Source organism: Vidua macroura, chromosome 8 (assembly GCF_024509145.1).
Source record: "Vidua macroura isolate BioBank_ID:100142 chromosome 8, ASM2450914v1, whole genome shotgun sequence".
In the NCBI taxonomy this organism is placed as follows: domain Eukaryota; kingdom Metazoa; phylum Chordata; class Aves; order Passeriformes; family Viduidae; genus Vidua; species Vidua macroura.
Genome location: NC_071578.1, coordinates 30223454 through 30244110, shown reverse-complemented (window position 1 = coordinate 30244110; position 20657 = coordinate 30223454). Strand labels below are relative to the sequence as shown.

General features: G+C 44.0%; 1 protein-coding gene across 9 annotated transcripts in view; it reads left to right on the top strand.

Annotated features, from left to right (window-relative positions):
- JMJD1C (jumonji domain containing 1C) overlaps positions 1-20657 on the top strand; it is a 161468-nt gene that overhangs the window by 90835 nt on the left and 49976 nt on the right. For 2 of the 9 annotated variants that reach the window (XM_053983500.1, XM_053983499.1), the window contains exon 3: positions 14143-14256. In XM_053983500.1, coding sequence (XP_053839475.1) covers positions 14143-14256 — 114 coding nt within the window. Of the gene's footprint in view, positions 1-8801; positions 9412-9614; positions 9719-9742; positions 9834-9919; positions 10005-11938; positions 11978-14142; positions 14257-20657 lie in introns of those variants that run through there. The other 7 variants (XM_053983504.1, XM_053983503.1, XM_053983502.1 and 4 more) reach the window with 7 other exon arrangements.

The window sequence follows — 20657 nt, the reverse complement described above, 5'->3', positions numbered from 1 at the left end:
TGATCACAGGTGTGACTCTGGGATGTGTGAGAACAGAGGCATGCTTGTGTCCCCCTGGAGCTGCCCCCGAGAGCCCCTTCACACTAACAGACATAATTCTGCTCATCCATGCTGAAGAAAGATCATTTAAAAGCCAAACAGGATACAGGGGAGGAGGATGAGGATAACCAGAGCCTAGAATACAATCTAACATGAGAGACTACATGGAAGTAGAAAATGCAGGTTAGTGATACTGCCATGTATGCTAGTATGAGAGGAATGAGGGAATGTAATCACCACTATAAATAGATCTTGGAGGTAAGTACTATCTGATATACTGTACAAACAGATCCAGAAGATCCTAAATTCACAATACAGACCTGAGACATAACTTGGAAAAAAATACATTGCATTTTTCTAAAATTCCAGTAAGTTTAAACTTAGAAAAACATTTCACATTCTGTAGAAGTCTTCTGCATGAGACATGTTTGTGTGACCTTTCAGAGACCCTAGAGAAAGGAGATGAACAAGATCTGGATCATTTTGATTTTATCTTTAAACTTACAGCTGTCACAGTTTGAAGATAAGTGAATTTATAAAAAGCGGAAAACTTGTTATCTTGGAGAGAAATACTTTGAACACCATCTGTCCTGTGTTTTCCTGAACGGAAAAAAAAAGTGTTTGTCCATCAAGGTTGCTACTGGACAAGCATGTAGGGCAGATGTGAGAATCTAAAAATAGCATTGGGCAGGGGGGAGAATCCATTATGATATCTAGGTTATTTTCTAATTTGTTTACTAGATAGACTGATGGTGTTTCAACATTATTTCAGCATTATCCTCATGCTGGGATATATTGACTAAAACCCTGTCTGTTCTATCAGATGTTTTATTATCAAATGTAAACTTTTAACCTCACCTTCTTAGTGGCTTATGCCTATATGAGTTTTTTTATTTGAGAAGTTCTCCCAAGCCTTTTATACTGCAGATTCAGGAATCAAACCAGTGTATTAGCAACTGTGTCTGTGTAGGAGGTCTGACAGAGTTACAGTGTGATTATAAAATAATCATAGGAGGAGAAAATACTGCTCAAGAAAGTTAAAATATATTTATGTGTAGTCTGACACTTGATTGTTTCTCTCCCTCCCTCACACAGGTGAGGTGAACAGTCTGGTGTTTTTATTTGAGGAGTATATATTAGCACATTGTCTCAGTAAGATGAAGCTTTTTCTAAAAATAATTAAAACATAATGCACACTGTTACTTAATACTTAAGTCTTAGTGTTTGGAAATATGAAAATACTACTTTTAAGATACCCTCATGGGTAAAGTGTACAAAGTTTAGAATATAAAAAAGATGTAATACAAAACACAGACCAATGTTCCAGTGTTACCTTACTCCCAGCAAGCTGGAACTAAGAGCAAAGAGGCACTGAGTCCAAAATGAGTAATCCTCTCCCTCCATGAATGGCCTAGGGGAATCCATAGACAGCCAGATAGAAAGCCTAAAGAACTGCCAAATGGAGTTCCTACTTTTCTGGAGACAGTGGAAATAGAAAAGGAGGAAGGAGTAGAAGTTGCAGCCCTTTAACTATTTGTCAACATCCCTGGACCACCCTCGTCCTCCCCAGTTCAGAGTATGTTGCAGATTGAATGTGCTTATTCTACAGCTCTTATTGTGTCTGACAAACAGTGAAATGCACTGCTGTCAGTAAAAGGGAGTAAATGTAGACCTGGAGGAGTGGCCCCGAGGAGTTTTTTGCTTCTCAGAAACTGAATCCAAATTTATGTTCAGTAACTTTATTCACATGATAACATGAAGTAGTTATTCCCCTCTTTCAGTTTCTATGATGTGTTCTTTTAAAATACTGCTCTTGGTTCTTGATGTTTTTTCAGTATTTTTCTTCTTCACCTTCTGTATGTTTTGGAGGCTTTTGTTATTGCAAATAGCTCCAAACAGGAGTTCCTCTTTAACATATCCAGCTCTGTTTCAAGAGCCAGTTCCACTCCCCACAGAGACTTAACTGAGTTGTCCCAGCCTGCTACTCTAGTGACCATTTTATAGCATGGTGTCAAGAATACGTTGCATGCCCTGGGTGTGGTGTCAGGCATATAGGGAGCATTTGATGTTACAAGAGTCTTATGGGGCTACAGGAATGGAAAATAACAGCATGGGTGCATGCTCACCACTGCTGTAAAAGGAAGTGATGCCTGGAGTGAGGCTCCCTCAGAACCGCACCCTGACTCGCCTCTGATGGAGCCAGTGGCTTGTTTCCAGGAGGTGTCCCTGGACCAAAGGGCCTGCCAGCAGCTTGAGCAATCAAGGAGCCTCAACTTCAGTGGGAAGCTGAGCTTCCTGTGGTGAGGATGCTCCCAAGTTGTTTTGGTGAAGAGCAAGCAGAAAAAGGCAAAATAAAATACAGTCCATTTAAAAGACAGGAAGATGACTAAGCTGCTGAATAAGATGCTCTAGACAAAGGACAGGGAGTGGCAGGGCAGAGGAGCTGAAAAAACAGCAGAATTGGGAAAAAAACAGTGCTCTGGAAATCCAAGTTAACAAATATGTAGGGGATAAGATGGAAAAAGGTGAGACGGGTATTTAAGTTCTGGGTAATAAGAACAGAAAGGGACCTTATGAAAGCTAGATCTGAGTGACTCAGGAAGCAAGATGAGCTTCTGAGAGGCAGTTGGGAATGTAGTCTGAGAGGAACAGGAAATAGTAGGAGGGTAAAAGGTGGACTCCTCTTCTGTAATGGACTTCAATTAGTGGGAAGAATGAGAGGGACACGACAGTGCTGCTGAATCAGAAGAGCAGAAATTCAGTGGATGTTTAGAAGCCTGAGGATGATTTTCTTAATAAGGTTGTTTTTCTGGAGGTGAGGCTGGAAGGAGGCCAGGTAAATGAATGTTACATCCAGTAAGTTATAGGGGAAAAGGATGCAAGAACATTGTGAATGTTGCTGATAGGGTTGGAAGAAGAAAGTAAAGCCAAGAAATGAGTTGGATGGAGTTTGGAATCACTGTGATGGAAGCAAGAAAGCTGAAAAAGCATGAATACTGCAAAACATGGATGGCACCCAAGTTAAAAAGGGTTTGATGAATATTGCAGACGGAGTGTGGGTAAGAACATTATGAACTTGAAGCTGTGGTGCTTGCTTTGTAGAAGACAGAATCTGTCCCAAGGTTAATGAATGCTATGGCACATTACCACGACAATTGAAAACTCACATGAAAGTCCAGAATTCCCTTGTCCAGTGAGTTGTACAACAAGCACAGAATGAAAAGGGTTCCTTTCTGCACAGAGTTAAAATTTTAGAGCGAGTCAAGGGCGGGTGACACACAGAGACAGGAGGTGGAAAATAAAGGCATTGCTTATGAGGGAAGATGAGGCTTCCATCAAGCAGTGCCCAAGCCATTGTCAAGGTTTCAGAGGTCAATAGAGCAGGCAGAGTTTTAAGGAGAAAATGGAAAGATGTCAGTGAATCAGCTTTGCTAGTGTTGCCAGTAAATTGTTCCTGAAATTGGTAAATGAGTGATACCAGAATTGGAAGATGCTGGAAAGTGCAGTGTGATGTAATGGGGCTGCTGGGGGAAGGAGTGCAAAGAGTGGGCTGGGAGTGTTTGTGACAGCATTTTGCATGGTCTGAACATGTGTTCATTTATTAAAGCCAGAATGAAATGCAGACTGAATATAGGCAATATAGGCTGGTGCTCTGAACTATGGGGATGGGTAGAAAAACGTGTTTTATAAGCTTTGTTAGAAAGACCTGCACCCAGAAGTGAGAGAGAGCAGGTCACACATAAGGTGACATTGATGTTACTCAATTTGAATGAGTGGCAAGGGTCACAGCATTTTGGATCAATTAATGGGGGAAGGGGATTAGGAAAACACAAGTCTGTTACAGTGATGTTGGGCTTAAAATGAGACATCATGCCTAAGAGACTGCTCAATATTTTGTATTTGAACATAAATCTGGAGCTAGAGCACTGTCCAGCAAATAAGAAAACTCATACAATTCTATTGACTACAGTGATGATGATTTTTTTTTTTTCCAAGGCTATGCATCTGGTTTTTCTTTTACCACAATTATTGGTCTCCTGTTACAGCAGGGACACTGAATCAGCCACAGATATAGCACCAGATCATTAACAGGGCTTATTCCCAGAGTTGTGTCAACAGTACTGGTATGATGAAGTAGATGTGGATGAAGTAATGGGGAAAATTGCACAGTCATGTTGATGCATGCAGCATTAAACCCCATGATGTCTGCCCAGGGAAGGACAAAATTGGTTTTAAAAGTAGATTGAAAATATTAAAAAGATAGAAACCATATTTTAAATTGTATTAATTTGAAATATGCTGTAAAATCAGTTAGCACTGATCTGGAGTGTATTAACTGTACTGTTGCATGTGTTCCTTCATGTACACTCTTGTCCTCAGCTTCTCAGTTTTGAAAAATTACTAAAGATAGCCTGCTGAAGTTTTTGCATGTCTGATTTGCCCACCTCAATAACCAAAAAAGGAAAGTTAAATGAAGAATTTGCCAAATGAACTGGCACCTGAATGCCAGTTGCTGCATTTTACTTGTTGCAGTTCCAGTAGTAATGATTGTTTCACACACATTAATTTCTCCTTTGGACTTTGGCTTCTGCACTAAAGTACAGGGCCTGAACTCGATGGATTGCACAAATGCATAATGAGAAAGTTAATTTCTCCACTAACATGAAGGCTGACCGTAGCTCTGCCCATATACTGCATTATTTCTGCAGGAAATATCTGCAGGACTATCACTATGAAACGGTTCTGCTTGCTAAGCAAATGTGGAGCAGCACAGACAGGAAGAAGATAAGTAGAAAAAAATGCTAATTTAAATACTGAAGACCGATTTAACTAACCTTCATTTGTTTTAAAGTTTAAATATTTACTCATTTGCAATATTTGCATGTGCTCTTTCCTGACCCGCAGCACTGCGCACGTGGGTTGCTGTGGCGTGGTGTGAAGAAGGAGCAGGGTTTGCAGTTCAAGGGGTTCGCTGCCTGCAAGAAACAAAAGGGGGTCACAGCAGAACGCCTGATCCATGTGTGCTGTCACTTCCCTAGTGCCGGTGTGGCAGTCCCGGTGGCCGTGGCTCCCAGCAGGGTGGTGGCACAGGGCCCGGGCGCTGGCTGCCGGCCAGGCCGCAAGTGCAAGAGCTGCAGCTGCCACCGGCCCCTGCCTGCTCAGCCAGCACCGCTCCACTGAAAAACCTGCCAGGCCCCTAAAGGGGAAAAATAGCAGGGGGAAAAAAAGAGCAGCTCTTGCACAACTGTGCCAGCACAACCCGGCATGCCTTCCGCCTCAAAGCAAACAAAAAACAAACTGAAAATGTCCAGTGGAGTATGGCAAAGCCATCGACCACCTGGAATTTTTCATGCAGTCACTAAAAATACAAAACCTGCAGTATTGCTGTCCTCATAGGTGTGCCCTGAGCCTGGGCTGTGCTGCAGCACACCGGGGAAGTTACAATTCCGATTTTAGGAAGGGAATGTTTGTATTTTTCCGTTGATTTTCATGATTATCTGTAGTTCTAGTGATTATCTGCAAAATAGGGCACGCTGTGTTACCAGTAATACATGTATCCTGTGGCAGTGAGCCAAGCCAGTAATTGAAGGTCAGGGATTGTTTGTCGAGTGCAGTTCAGTGTGCTGCCTGATTCCATAGGGGACTGGCAGTGCCAAAGAACAAAGGCAGCTCTGTTCTGCAAGCTTATAGTATGGCTTGTTTGACAGAGCTCAGGCCCAATTGTGAGAAGAAGCAAACAGTAGTGGAAAACAGTGCTAAAATAATGTGACTACTAAATAAGCCTTTCGAAAATGTAGTATTTTGCAAATGTTAAAGCCAGGCTTGCATAGACACAATTTTTTTAAATTCTTATTTTAAAATTTACCTTTACATGGCAAATCTGTGTTTTGTTAAGAACATACACATATATATATATTGTAGTAAATTTTGTAAGTAGTAATGATGTAAATGTCACTTTATGTTGCCTTAGTCTACTTAACATTAACAATTATACCACTAGCAACTTCCTTGGTTTTTTTTTTTTTTTACTTCCAAAAGGTGTTTTACCACTTAGTGGATTTTTCCTGAGTATGTCTTTGAGTGAAACTCCTGAAAATAAGAGTTGCTGAGTTAGTATTCCATGCATAGCTGGTGCAACTTGAGATTTTTTAGCAAAATCCCTCTGTGGTAATGAACTGGTGGTGCTGGGCTGGGTATTAATATTCTTTGTTACTAAGTTGCCATCTATTAATAAAGATTTGTCCAAACGGGCAAACTTGCCTGTCCTCCAGACTGTCTTGTGATTTGTATTTTAATAGTGTCTGTCTTGGATATTATTAAGGATTGCCTGCTTTGACAGTTGCGCTACATACCACACAGCTATCTCAGCACCATTAGTTCAAGAGTAGCATGAAGTATGTTGTGCTCTGTAATAGGCATTTTTCATTTGTTTGCCCTTCCTGAAATAGCTATTAAGTGTCTGAGTTCTTAAGAGAAATGGTAAAACAAAACCTAAAACTGTATGAGAAAGGGGGGAATCTAGTGGTGGAAGTAGTATGTCTTTGGGATGCTCAGTACTTCTTGGAGGTAATCTAAAATGTGCTCTAAAAGTTAAATTGAAGATCATACAAGTACAGAATTAAGTTTGGAGAAATACTTTGTTTATTGATTACTTGGCAAAGTCTGAGTTCCAAGATATTTTCTTGTGTCAGCTATTACTGATAGGTCAAATTTTATTCCTTAGAGGTGATGAGGCCTCTGCAGGACCAAGTCTGCAGGACCAAGTCCTGCTCACTTGACAAGTGGCCCTGTTGCTGTTGGTGGCGGGTAACAAGGCACACTTCTGCTCTGCAGGGGCAACAGCAGATTTTGGGAACATTCCCCAAATCTGGAATAAGGCTGCATTTTAGTCTTTGCTACTACATGACCCTGTCAGTACAGGTGCAAGTGACTGAGGTGTTATTCCCCCTACCCAGTGAGAGGTGGGCTGGAGAAAAAGGAAGTGAAAGGAAATCAGGTCAGAATGGTGTCACTAAGATGTTTATTTTTTTTCTCTGGAGATAAGGCAGTGCAGCCCTACCATGGCATGGCTGGGGCAGGAGGTATGTTTTGGGGGAACCAGGGAGGTTAGTGAGCTGTGTTCTGCTGGTGGTGAGCCCTGAGTGGGTCTGGTGAGGGGCTGTGGCAGGGGTGCTGAAACCAGAGGAGCAACTGTCCAGTCTGGGTGGTCAGGAATAGATGGAGGCTGCTCAAGGCACTGCTGCCTCCCTGCAGCCTTGCTGCCATATAAGGCTGCTCAGCTGTCTTGAGCCAGCCCGGATGGAAGACCACTTAAAAAGGAAAATCAATACAATAAACTGCCTCTGCTAGTGTCCTTTCCGAGCAAAATCCAGGAGTCTTGCAGTTATGTGGTTTGAGCATAGGCTGGGTAGTGTACAAACACCATGTACAGGTAGCCTGGTTTCTGCCCTTGCTCGTGTGCATGCAGTGTCACGAACTGTTATGGAAGAAAACCAGTTTGCTGGAGAAAAGCCTGTGGTGGGTAGAAAGCCTTCCAGTTCAATTTTCATGTTTAGCTGTACCTAAGTATTTTATTTCAGAGCTTAGTATGTTATAGCATCCCAGTACATCTTTAAGCTTACATCATTTGGAATAATTCAAGATGAGAACAGAGATGTAGTCATGCATTGATTTCCCATTATTCTCATACTTTCTTGGCAAATGACACGCCTTGTATTTTTTCCGTGAAGTGAAAAATGTACAGCTGTTTATGTTTAAAGAGTTTGGGGAAAACGAATATCTCTATCGCAACCTCCCTTGTGATTATTTTTTTTTTCCTTACTGTTCATGTTTATGTATGTGAGCTAAGCTCAAGGACTATATTACAGGTGTTTTTGCTAAATTTCTCTCTGGAAATCATTTTCTCATTAGTAAGTGTCCCCAGAACCTTTTCCCACTGGACTATTCAGTTGAAGTTTCCATGTGAACTGTAAACAACTCGTTCGTGACATACATTAGCTAGCGTTGGAAAGTGTGAAGACACGTGGGGTTTTTGTTTGTTTGGTGTTTTTTTTTTTGTTTGTTTTTTTTTTTTTTTTTTTTGGGTGGTGGGTCGTCAGGGAGAAAATAGGTTGTATACTAAAAATGAGAAAATTGTGCTCTAAGATTTTTCCACAAGTTCCCGGGCTGTGAGTCCCCGCTGAGCACTGCGTGCTGCTGGTGAAGGCTTTGGGCGGCACAGCCCAGGTTCTGGCGGCGGAGGGGGGAGCGGAGCCGCCCACCGCCCTCTGCTCCGGCTGCTCCTGGACCCAAACCAGGCACTGAGCTCATGCCTGACCCGCCCTTCCTTTTTATTACTTTTTTTTTTTCCTCTCGACTGAATGTGGACGAGCTGCAGCCTTCGCTTGCTAGCTTTCCAAAGCCCACTCGCGGGAGGGATAGAGAGCGGCTTTCCAAGGCCGGGCTCGGCTTCGCGGGGGGAAGAAGCACCGAGGCTGTAAACGAAGTCCGAGGTTGTGTCGCGGAGCAGCGGCAGCAGGAGGCTCTCGGCCCCCGGGCGCCTCGGCCGTGCTCCCGAACCACCGCCACACGTGTCCCGTGACTCCGCCCCCGCGGGACGTGGCCGCGGGCCGCGCCTGCCGAGCGCCGCCTCTTCCCGCGGCGTGCTCTCCTCGCCCGACGCTCGACTCGGTGCTTCCCCGCCCGGCTCCTCCCGCCCCGGCACCGCGCACTTGCGCGCCCGCCCTTATGTAAGCGGCGGCATCGGCAGCGCGCCATGACCCAGCAGCGGGAACGCGCCGGGGCCTCCGCAGAGCGCACAGCTGCGCGATAGTCCGCGCCGGCCCCACAAAGGGCGGGCGGTGAGTCGTCGTCGTCCTCCTCCTCTTCTCCCTCCCCGCCGCCTCCTCCTCCGGCCCCGCAGTCTCCGCCCCCGGCTCGGCCGCCCGGCCCGACCCGGAAGCGGCGCGGTGAGAACCATTTTCCTTGTGAGTTCAAAGGCGGAGGCGGGCGCGGAGGTCCCGCGGGCTGGGCCGCCGGGCGAGGTGCGTACCGGCCGACGGGGCGGGGGGCAGTGGGACAATCCGCCGCTGTGGTTCGGAGGGACGGGGGGCGCCTCCGCGCCTTCCCCCACGGGATACGTACCCGCGCGGACACTTTAACTTTGCGACGGGCGCCTTTGTTTGCCCTCCGAGGCCGCTGGGGCGGAACGGGCCGCGCCCCCGGCCCGCGGGGCTGTCGCGGCCCTCAAGCCCTCTCCGTCCTATCCCTGCGGAGCGCGGAGCGGCGCACGTGACGAACGGGCTCCCGCGGGGGCGCGCGCGGCACGCGGCCGGCGACGGCGGCTTTGTGCGCGGCCCGGCGGGGACGAGAGCGCGGCGACCCCTGGACAACGTGAGTACCGGGCAGCTCCTGCACCCGCGGAGGCGCGCAGGGCGGCCTGCGCCCCTCGGGAAACGGGAGAAAGGGAGTTCAGAAAAAAAAAAAAAAAATCGAGGTTTTGCGGGGTTTTTTCCCCTTTCTTCGGTTAAGTTTATGCCGTTAAGGCGGGGTGCGGGAGCGGCAGGACTCGGTGCCGGCCGTTAACGGCACGGACCCCGCCGTTAGAACAGCCGTGGGCGCCGTTGGTGCGCCCTGCCATGCGGCAGCTCCGGCGGGCAGCGGGCCCGGCTGGCGCTGCCTTCTCCCCGCGTCCCGACGGGTACTTCCTTCTGCCGCCCCCCCCCCCCCCCCTCCCCCGCCGAAGGGCTGCGAGAGTTCCGCCCGGAATAACGCCTTGGCTGGAAACGGCCGCTTCCGTAGGGATTGCAGGCAGGGTAATCCGCGAATGAGGAAACCCCGTGCTCGATTTTAACGTCAGATCTGCTTTACTGATTGTCCGCTCTTTTCCACTTGGTAATTCTGCCTTTGAGTACGAACCATGGCAACAAACAGGCGTTGGAAGAGAGCTACAGCTGTTTCGAATGATTAAGTGTCATAAAGAAAAGGTGCCGGTGTTTGCGCTATTGCAGACTAAACAGCAAGGCTAGAGAACAGTGTGTGGAGAAGTTTACTGAATAGTATGTAAAAATTAGGTTTAAATGATCTTTTCAATTTTTATGCTTTAAAGAGGAAGAAGTATAGAATGTAGATGTTTTAGTGCAAGAATAGCTTTCTAAATTACATCGTTAACTCTTTAAAAGCCTGTTTGGCTTATGGCATAAATTCCTATAGAAAGATTTTTTAAAAAGGGTCACTGCGGTACGAGTGCACAGTAGGATGAGCTTTTGTGGTGTTGGGAGCGGGCTTGCGGCACAGAGTGCCCAGCTAAGCAGGCTGTGAGCTCCAGCGAGGCAGCTGAGGCAGTGGTACGTGCGGGATGAGCTGGGCAGCAGCTGCGAGCTCAGCTGTAACCCGAGCATTTGCTGCATTGAGCCTTCTGGGTGTCACAGCCTGGCAGCGCCCAGGCTGCAGCAGTCGAGGTGCAGTGGCTTCTGGAACCCTGGCCAGTGCCAGGGAGCTGCGTGCTCTCATGCTGGAGGCAGATTACCACCACTCCAGCTGCTTAATTGCGCTAGGCAGAGGTAAAAATGCACTATGTGCTTGCTCGGTACTGCTTTGGTCCTGTGATTGCTGTGGAGGTTTTGAAAAGATAAATAAAGAGATGACTTATGTTACTGGGCATAAGAAAAGGCAGTATTGGTATTTGGTGAATACTGTTGAATGGTTTTGTGATTGCTTGCTGCGAAGTGATGGTAATTTATGTCTTCTACAAAATTATTTGAATTTCCAGAAGGTCCAGAATCAAATTCTCAGACTCAGTGCTGTGCCAGCTGCCTCCTGTAAACAGGTTATTTCTGGCATAAGCCGGGGTAAAATCATGGCGAGGGGGCAGAGTAAGAAACACACTTTATTCAGCATCAGGGAACTTGTTAGCAAAGCAGCCAAAGAGAGTGTGTGTGTGTTCATAGAGCTCTCTTTGGCTAAGCAGGGAAGTCTGGGGTAGAAAAAGTGGGATTTTTTTTTTTTAAAGCATCCAGTTAGAATAGTGGTAAAGCCAGATGTCACTTAAAATTGAGTGCTTGAATCCTCTACTTAGTTGTGGTCTTTGGGGAATTGGGTTAACATATAAAACTTCTTTTACAACCTACAGGTTTGAAAGGGAGACTTAAATTTACTGAGGTTCAATTTTTCCTGGTTTCTGCCAATATGCTTGATTGTCCTTAAAGTTGTCCTCCACTTTGGGAATGGAAAGAGGGAGCATCTGCAAGGAGCTTTTCCTCTGAAAATCTGCAAGGAGATTGTTGGACCTTCTTATATATATATTTTCATGTCCTTACATGCCTCATATGCTTACCTCTAACAACTGACTCTTGCCTGCTGTACTCTCAGTCTGTTTTTCTTTGGGCATGTGTGATATGTAGTGTGAAATTAATTTATGTCTTCTGTTTAAAATTTTTCAAATCCCTAACCTGTCCCAGGTTGGGTGTCTCCTTGGTGGCCTGCCTATCTCGTGGAACTGATGGAGTCTGGACTTTGCTTTTCCAAGAAGGCGTTTACTTAAGGGTGGTGTTTTGTTGTTGATAGTGGGAATGTTTTTTAATAGTGTCTGAAAAATCTCAAGTTGTGTGCAGCTGAGCGGCTATCCACATTGGAGGAGATGTGTGACATAGCATGGTTTTGCTGTATTTATTTACATATTTTTCCTCTGTGCTTCTGGGATAGCCTGCATCCTCCACATGAGTATTTTGGGGGCGTTGACCTGTCTAGAGGCATAGATCTATGAAAGTAAGGGAGAAGGCATTACGTTTCTCTTCTCAGAATAATCACACTCACAGATCTATATTTGGAACTAGTTCCTTTAATACCACTAGGAAGATAAAGCAGTGGCTCACATGTACTTTAATCTGTAGTGTTGTCTGAATCCTGAATGATAACTGCAAGCCACATTCCACACAGTTTCGTTTCAGCTGATGATGTGGTATGTCCTGTTGTTTGTAGTCGGAAACTCATTTCTTGACCTGAATAATAGCTCAGAAAGTTAGAAAGAAGGCAGTGTGGGAAAAGTATAACAGTGTTGGGGAAGACATGGGGGCAGTTTAAGAGCTGAAGGACTACAACATTGGCTTTTTCAAAGAAATAAATGTCTGTTTGTGAGTTTATGCACTCAACGCTTTGCAATTTCATGATGTGAACTCCACCCTCTCTTAACCATTAGCAATACAAGATCCATTATAGGAAAGTGATGCAAGAGCAAAGGCCCTTTCTTAGCTATTAGAGGTTAAATAATTATTTACTATTTGGACTCTGTAGTTGGAATATTATCATATACTTTTGCTCCTCCAGCCCTTTCATCCAGTTACCTATTGTAGAGATGGCTGACTGGTGGAGAGGTTTGACTTTTTTTCCTTCCTTGTCTGAGAAAGAGTAGCAGTTGAAGTGAAACCTTAAATAAAATGGAAACAAGAATGCTGTGCATTCAGTCGGAGCATTTGTGGAGTTTGATAGATTTATTAGAAAGTATAATGTATCTGCCATGAAGAATTCTCTCATTTGTTTAGTAAGTGCCAGAGCTGAAGCTCCAGCGACACTTGGGTTATATTTAGCCTAATCGCAAGGCAACACCTTTGAAAGTAGGTAATGAAGCCTGATAAAACCTTGAGTGCTCACTTGTGAGATGCCTGCAGACTGGCTGAGGGCAGGTCACTGGCTCTGCTGCTGCCCTGCTTAGTGGCTTTTGTCAAGTTATGGGGCTGCTTTGTGCCTCAGTTTCCCCATCTGTAAATAGGTCGTGGTGATCCTGCCTTCCCTTGTAAGTACTTGGGGTCTGTTGCTGCAGGATGTTGTATGTGAGCTGTGATAGCAGCATTTTACAGATGTTGGTGTAGCATTTGTACTGTGCTCCATGTGGTTTGACCTGCCCTTGTTTCTCCTCTTTGTCTTTTTCTCCTGCATTTTAAATTTAGAATCAGTCTCAAAGGGCTTTTTTCTTTTCCTGTTTTCCCTCATTATTATTTTTTGTCCTATAAAATAACTTTCCTCTTATTTTTTTTCTGTCCCTCCATGTTTTTTCCCCTAGCATCCTGCATGTTCTTTCTGCCAGTCATTTCTTTTGTTCACAGATGTCTTCCTCTTTCTGTTCCTGTCAGTCCTCAGAGCAGCATTTCTCTCCCCTCCATCCTCTGGGATTTCCTTTTCACCTGACTCATCCCCAGTAGGTACATCCCCGCTCTGCTGGGCTGTCCTTGTGCTTCTGTTCCAGGAAACCCGGCCAGCAGGGAAGGGTTTGCCTGCTTGTCACCTCTCAGGGGAGATCACTAGAGGCACGGTGCCCTCCCTGCTCACCTGCTGCATCCTGCTGTGCCTGGATGAGGGCAGGGGCTTTGGGCCAAGACGGTACGAGGGTGTCGAGGAGCCTCCGACTCCCCGCTCCCCTTTATCTGTGCCTGGCTTTTGCAGCAGAGCTGGGATATTTTTTGCTTCCTGCAGCAGCGAGGGTCGTCAGCACCTTGTTGCTTTGGCAGCCCACGAGGTGAATCAGGAAGGCTCCTGGCCCTGCTGCAAAATGCCCGTGCCCGGTGCTGTGGGCTCGAAGGCGTTGTGCTGGAGCAGCCGGTTGCTGCAGGGAGGAGCGGCTGCGGGGGCGGCAGGAGCAGAGTCAGAACAGTTCAGAGATGGGCAGGGAAATGAGATGGTTGACTTGAGGCAAGGTGAACGATTTCAGAACAGGAAGCGGGGGGAGGGATTTCTCTGCAGTCTGCTTCCACTTGAGCTGTCCTTAGTATAATCACTGCTGTGCTAGCTGGTCCTGCAGGCAGGGAGAGAGGATCTGCGGGCTGAGCTGTGTGTTTAGGATGGAATGGTGCTCCTGTACTTTGAGCTTCTGTGGTAAACAATCTTGCTCAAGCATAGTGAAGGAAAGGAAGAATGTATGGTGTAATTCTCTTTTCTAGCTGGTTTTCCACCAACAGCACAAAGGAAAAAAGCGACAGAACACAAAATCATCCTTTCTTCTATAATTAGTAACTGTTATTCTGTTTTAGCTTGTTTTAATGGAAGAATACATCAGTATTTATACAGTTTTGGGGGTTTGATATGCTGAGGGGTTTTTTTCAGTTGCCTAATTTTCTCTTTTTTCCTTGACAGACGTTCAAGCCCTTGGTTGGAAAAAGTGTATACAATTCAATTACTGCAGTAGAATTCCTTGTGGACAAACAGCTGGATTTCATAACTGAAGATAGTGCCTTTCAGCCCTATCAGGTAAGAAATTTGACTAGTGTATAAGTACTATCCATTTTATTTATTTAAAAGCCATGATTTTACTGTTGTTTAAGTGCATTTTATGTTCAAGTTCTGTGTTACAGGAACAATTTCCTACTGGTTATTAGCAGAGATTGTTCCCTGTTCTGTGAAAGATTATATTGGGTACTCTATTATTCTAGATAATCTGATCATGTCAAGGTATACTGTGTCATGAATATTACTGTAGCACCTTCAGATAAAATACCTGACCCCTTTAAAGGTTAACCAGTACCATTAATTGTAGAGCAGATAGAAGATAGTATCCCTTCTGAACTTTAATTTCCAGGTCTTTGCATGATTGCAGTGATATTCCACTTACTGATTTTTGGTTCCCTTGGAAAATGAATAACAGAAAATGTTAATATCTTAAAAAAGAAACACTCTTCTTACTGTTGCCTGCTAAAATTTCCAGTATTCTTGATTTTAATGCCTCTCCATTAATTAGAAACACATTAATATATTAATGTGTGTGTATTTAAGGAACAAGAGAATTAGTGTTCCCCCCCTTGCTGCTTCAGAAAAAGGTCTAAAAATCTCTTCTATGACAGATAGAAAAATACTTGATACTTCAACTTGTGCTGAACTGATTGCAATTACAATAGCCATAAATTCTTCCTTATGGCTTGGATGGTACACTGTGGAGATACAGAAATAGTACTTAGAGGCTTGGAATAACAGATGGCCCTGAATAAATGCTATGTAATTTTGTCCTGACACCCCTTCTTCCCTCCTGCTTCACCAAGATGTTTTTTTTTCCCAATGCCAAATACAGAGCTAGAAAAAGAGAGTGGCTGAGAGAGAATCCTAGGGAAAGGAGAGGGAGGTTCAGTTCATGGAAGGGCTGGTGCTTTTGTGTGTCTGTGGTAGGGAAGCCAAACGAGTTGAACATTTCTCATCAGGGTGAGGTTACATGTTATGACTCGAGCTGCTAGAACAGTTTGGCTCTGCTGCAGACAGCAGTTCCCACTCTCAGACCCTGCACTAGTGCCTTCAGTCCTCTAAACCAGCACAGCCTTGATTTTGGAGCGCGGGAGGCGGGGACACGGCGTGGGGGAAAAGCCTGTGATGTTGATGAGCTGAGCTGGATTAGCCCAGGGTGCATCCAGTGCTGTGGCTTCCTCCGTTGAGGGGATCAGGATGACACAACACAGAGTGGGATAGCCTCCTTTGGCAGCAGTGACCTCTTAAATCAGCTGAGCCATGAGGTGTAAATTCACCCTCAGAGTCCAGCTGCAATCTTCCCGATTCATTTTACAAAGCAAATACTGGTGCTACTGTCTGTCCTTTGCCTGAAATCTGTCAAGATCATATGTCTGGTAATGCTCATTCCAGTAACAGTAATCAATCTCCTTTTGGCAGTGGATCGTTTCTGATCTGAACAAAGCAAACGGAACATAGGAGGACTGCCTTTTATTAATGCCATTGCCAGGCAGTGGCATAACGATGTTCTATGCATTTTAGGCCCCCCAAAGAATATTAACTGATAGAGCATTAGACTTGGAAGCACCTTAATTTGGGAAGGTGCATTCAGGTTGAAGGTGTAATTTTGTAAAATATGTCATATGAACAGACAAAATATGTCATACTGTCTTGATCGGTAATGTGAAATTAGCAGTGTTGGTGACTTCACTTCTTAAAGACATATTCACTGAAAATTGCTACAAAGCAGTAGCTTGTCAAAAATAGTTCCAGAGATAAGCTTGTTCTCCCTAACTGTTGGCCTCTATTTTTGACACATAGAGGACAATTCTGTGTTAGATCAGGCTGTTTCCTCCTCTCATGGAGCAAATAGTTACCTATTGAAACCTGAGATGGAGGCTGTTGATCTGTATCCATCATGAGTAGTTTGGTGACAAGATACTTAAATTGTTTAACATTACAAGAAGTTTCCTGACAGATTCATCTAAGTACTAAGGCACACAGAATTTGCATTTTAACTGGCTATTGCTTGGATATTGAGTGTAGTAGCATAAAACAGAATTGTGCTCACTGATGAATAGTGTAAAGATTTCTTTATTTGAATGGTTATAAAAAGCTTGAGAAATGTTTTTCATAGGAATTTCTCTTTGCAGGGCTGACAATATCTTGATGCCAAGTTTTACAAGTTAATTGTACAGATAAGACCTTTACTGAATGAAAATGTCTTCAAGAGAACAGAAACTATATGTACTAACAGTATGTTAGACAGAAATATTAGCTTTATTACTGGGACTTATTTTCTGCTCAAAGATAGCTGAAGTGGGAGGATTGTTTCTATTCCTTTTGTGTGCTGTTTTCTGTTAATACTAGAAATCATATTCCTAGCCACTAGTCACTTAATGTAAGGTAGTTTGTACTCATAGATTTTTTCTGAAGGACATCCCTCTTCTTTGCCATAATACCAGGTCCTAGATGAAATCTTCGGTAAACTTCCTGTTACTATCTCCTTTGCAAAAAACTGGTGGTTTTGCTCCCTTGTTTAGTCTGGAATATCATTGATCTGCTTATGAGCAGAAGACAGAACTGAGGAATCATTCTTTGCAGGGATGAGTTAACTTTGAGTCTTCTGAAACATGTTTAGTTTTTTGTTTAAGCTCTCAAGGCTGCACATTTTCAATATGAAGTCCTTAGAGACCATGTTGACCTAAACACTTTTATTGCATTTTGCTGTTAGTGCCTAAAATTCCAGTATCTTTCTGCCAAAACAAACAAAGTTTAAATTTGTGTGGGAAGACTCCATTTCACTTCAGATACAATTCTTAACTACTGACTGATTTTTCCCATCGTTACATAGACTTACAATACTGGTAATGGGCAACAGACGAGTATTTGGTACTAATTCTGCTCACATAAGCTCTGATCAAGAAACAGTGGTGTTTCATGTAACTATTGGGCCAAAAGGCTTCATGAATAAGGTGCTGCTGTCCAGTGTAAAGGTGACAACTGCTCAAAGCAGAGGAAACAGCACACTTGGCATCCTTTCAGACTTGGCAGGAGAAACAAAGTTGGAGTAGGCAAAGAACTAAATTACTGTCGTTACCAGAAGTGGTTCTTCCAGAACAAGATTAAAGAGACTTTGGCAGGACTTCTGGGGAATCGTGACCCATGCATTCCCATGCCATGTCTGCTCTTTGCATAAATAAACATGTTTCAATTGTTAAGAGATTCAATGACCTTGCTAAGGGCTAGATGAGTATCATTATTAAAAGTAGGGTATGCTGCTGCATTGTATGAGCCCACTTCCATGTCTTCACAAGGTTTGTTATACCAACTGTAACACTTGTCAGTGAATTTGTTCTTTACTGCTAAATGTGCATGTGGTTCTTTTGCCTTGTGTGTACTGCTTAGAATCCTGCCCTTCTCTTTAGAAGTTGCTTGGATTCTCTATGTGTGGTGCCTTAAACACCAACCTACAACTTGTTTCCGGTGGCTTTTATCTCTTTTGCTTCATGGAGGATGTAAACTGTATTATTCTCTATGTGAAATGTGTGTGACTGAGTGACTCATTCGTTAATCTGGGATGGTCAGACCATTTAGTCATGTAGTTCTTTTTATGGTGGTGATGAGGGGATCTTGAGGATAAAGCAGATGTGAAGGTTTGCTGTGGTACTTTGCTTAGCAATGGAATGAAAATTCTGTCCTTTGTAGGAAGTAGACAAAAAGTTTACAACATGCATTTTTATATCAAATTAGTATCTGTAGGAAGTTTAGTCTTGAAATGGACATGTAGGTTAGGTCCTTAATGTGAATTCCACTTTGCATTCGAAATACATCACGTATGTTCTGTGTTTAAAAATTCACAGGTGTAGTGGGTTTAATTATGGCTCTTGGTATAGTCTGAAAATGAACACTTCTTTCAAAAAGCTGTTTTAAGGAAAAATTACAGTTACGTCTACACATACAAGTGTGACCTAAATCAAATACTTTGAACTGGAGTAGTTTTCTGAAGTAAGTTATTTGTACTGTTCTGTGACATCTATGTGTGTCTGTTTTGTGATACACATATTAAGTTAGGCAGCAGCAAAGCTAATCATGCCTTAATTTGTTTAAGCACTGTCGTTTACTTGAAGGACTATAGATGGGGATGTGAAGCATTAAAGCCCAGCATATGGTATGTGTGACCTCATCAGAGTGGTGTTTTTGTCTGGGTGGTGTTTGGCAGTGCCCTTCACGGACACTGTTGGGCTGAACGTGTGTGATTCTACTGTTGCTGGCTCAAGCAGCTGGAGTCAACTGCATTATACTTTGGACAAGCAAATGAAGAATAATAAAAAGTGTTTTATATCATGTTTTTTTCATAGTAAAATAGGCTTGTGGAAAGATCTGGAAAGACTCTGCTTTGCCTGAAGCAGCGAGTGCATTTCAGCTGTATGTCTGGGTTGGGCAGAGCAAGGGTGCATGATTGATTTTATACTTCCAAATATGTACATACTGTGTGTGATAATGTATTTCCAAAGGATTTCTGAGCACACAGCACTAGAGCAAATGTGCACAGTGGAGACAGGACAGAATTCAAATGGAGTTCCTTCACAATCATTAAATGTCCTGCAGAGGGTATTTTACCACTCAGAAAGGAAAGTAGAAGGGTGCACAGTCTTTAAAAAGTCCTCTTGCTTATTTGGTTTAAAGAAAAAAATCTTAGAATGAATATTTATGGTGAAATCTCTCTTCAGGCCTCACACTCTGCTTCAGAACTTTTTTTTTTTTTTTTTCTGGAAGACAAGCCTGGTTGCTTTAGTGTTTCAAAATGGTACAGTCTGCCTGTCTCCCTGTGCTGAAGGTTGCAGATGTAAAGATAGGGCAATGAGAAATCCCCTGTGGGAGGTGTTGCATGAAGAGCGATAGGCACCTGTACTTTGCTCTTTTTCTAAATGTGTGTGGCACGTCTGAATGCTGGCAGGTCAAATGTCTAACACGCCTTAAAGATTGTTGAAATAATCAACTTTCTCACTAATCATGAAGTAGGTACATCAGATACAGGACCTAATATACACTTATCTTGATCTATTACAAATTCAAGTCATATATGCCATTAAGAAAGACTTGCTCGAAAGGCCATGGGCAACACCACTGTTCTGCTTTTTTCAGTTCATTATGGGCAGACATTGGATATTTCAGACCTAGATGCCTTTGACTTCCATGCCTTGTTTGCTTGTAGGAGCAAGTAAGCTGAGCTTGTGTAGTAATGCACACGTGCACATAAAAAATTCTTTAAACATCTTGAAACAGGGTTAAAATAGTATTTTTCTGTCTGTATTTTAAGCACCCCATAATTATACGTGCACTCATCTTTCGGACTTCTCTTACTTTAGGCTTCTGGCTTAAAAATAACTACTGCAGCTGAAAATTGCTTTTCCCATAAACTTTTACCTCCACTGATGAGGCAGGCAGGAGCTTTTGGGGTTGGTCCCACCCTTTGAGGTTGCCAGAAGCAGCTCGGGAGCTCCAGGTGCCGGCCACAGAACCTATGTGCTCCCCTCCTGCTTTCAATTCCTCCACGGGCCGCCCAGGCACACACAGCTTTCTGCGTCTTTAACTCCTCTCAGTGTTGTGCTGAAGAACTGTCTCGATTCTTTCCCATGTCTCTGGACCACCCATAAGGAGTCCAGCTGGCTTCTTTGGCAGCCTTGTAAAGAGCGATGGTCTAAACAGTTTGTTACTGACACATCGACGTTGATGCGTTGGGCTCCAACATGTGGGGAAGCAAAAAGCTGCGTCCAGCTAGAAGTGGGTCAGATGACTCATACCAGTCCTCACTCCCAGTAACACGTGCAGGACAGGAGAGTTTTATCCGAGTGCTCGCAAAAGGAGAGGAATGAGGGAGGAGGGATTGGCACCCTCCATTAGTAGAGTCAGAGGGACAAGTACATCATCTGCCCTAAGCCTGTATTTGTGCTCCTCTTTGAAAAAGAGCTTTTTGTTTGAGAACTTCCTCTGTTTTCTCAAAAGAGGTGGAATAAAATGGTACCTTTCTGTTTTACCTTGATCTGGTAAGAAGTAAGAACTTCAGTCACTTTTCTTGTCTGTCAGCAAGGTTTGGCACAGGAGTGGAGTTCTTCAGATCTGATAAGCCTTAGGGAAGTTAGCAATGTGGAGGGGAGGCCATCAGTCAGCAGGAAGGTGACGTAGCTGCCACAAATAGTGTGGCTCCACCAGTTCAGGTGGAACTGCTGAAGCTGTGGGAAGGTACACAAGGAGGAATGGGGAAAGAGCTGTGAGGTCCTTGGGATAAGCTGAGGTTACTACAATGCAGGTGTCACTCAGATCTATAGGAAAACAGTTGTCCTTCCTCTGTCATATTCTTCCTGCAATTTCTGAAAAACCAGTTCAATTATTTGATTTCATTAATCCTGCTCTAGCAGGTAGTATTTAAGTAAGTA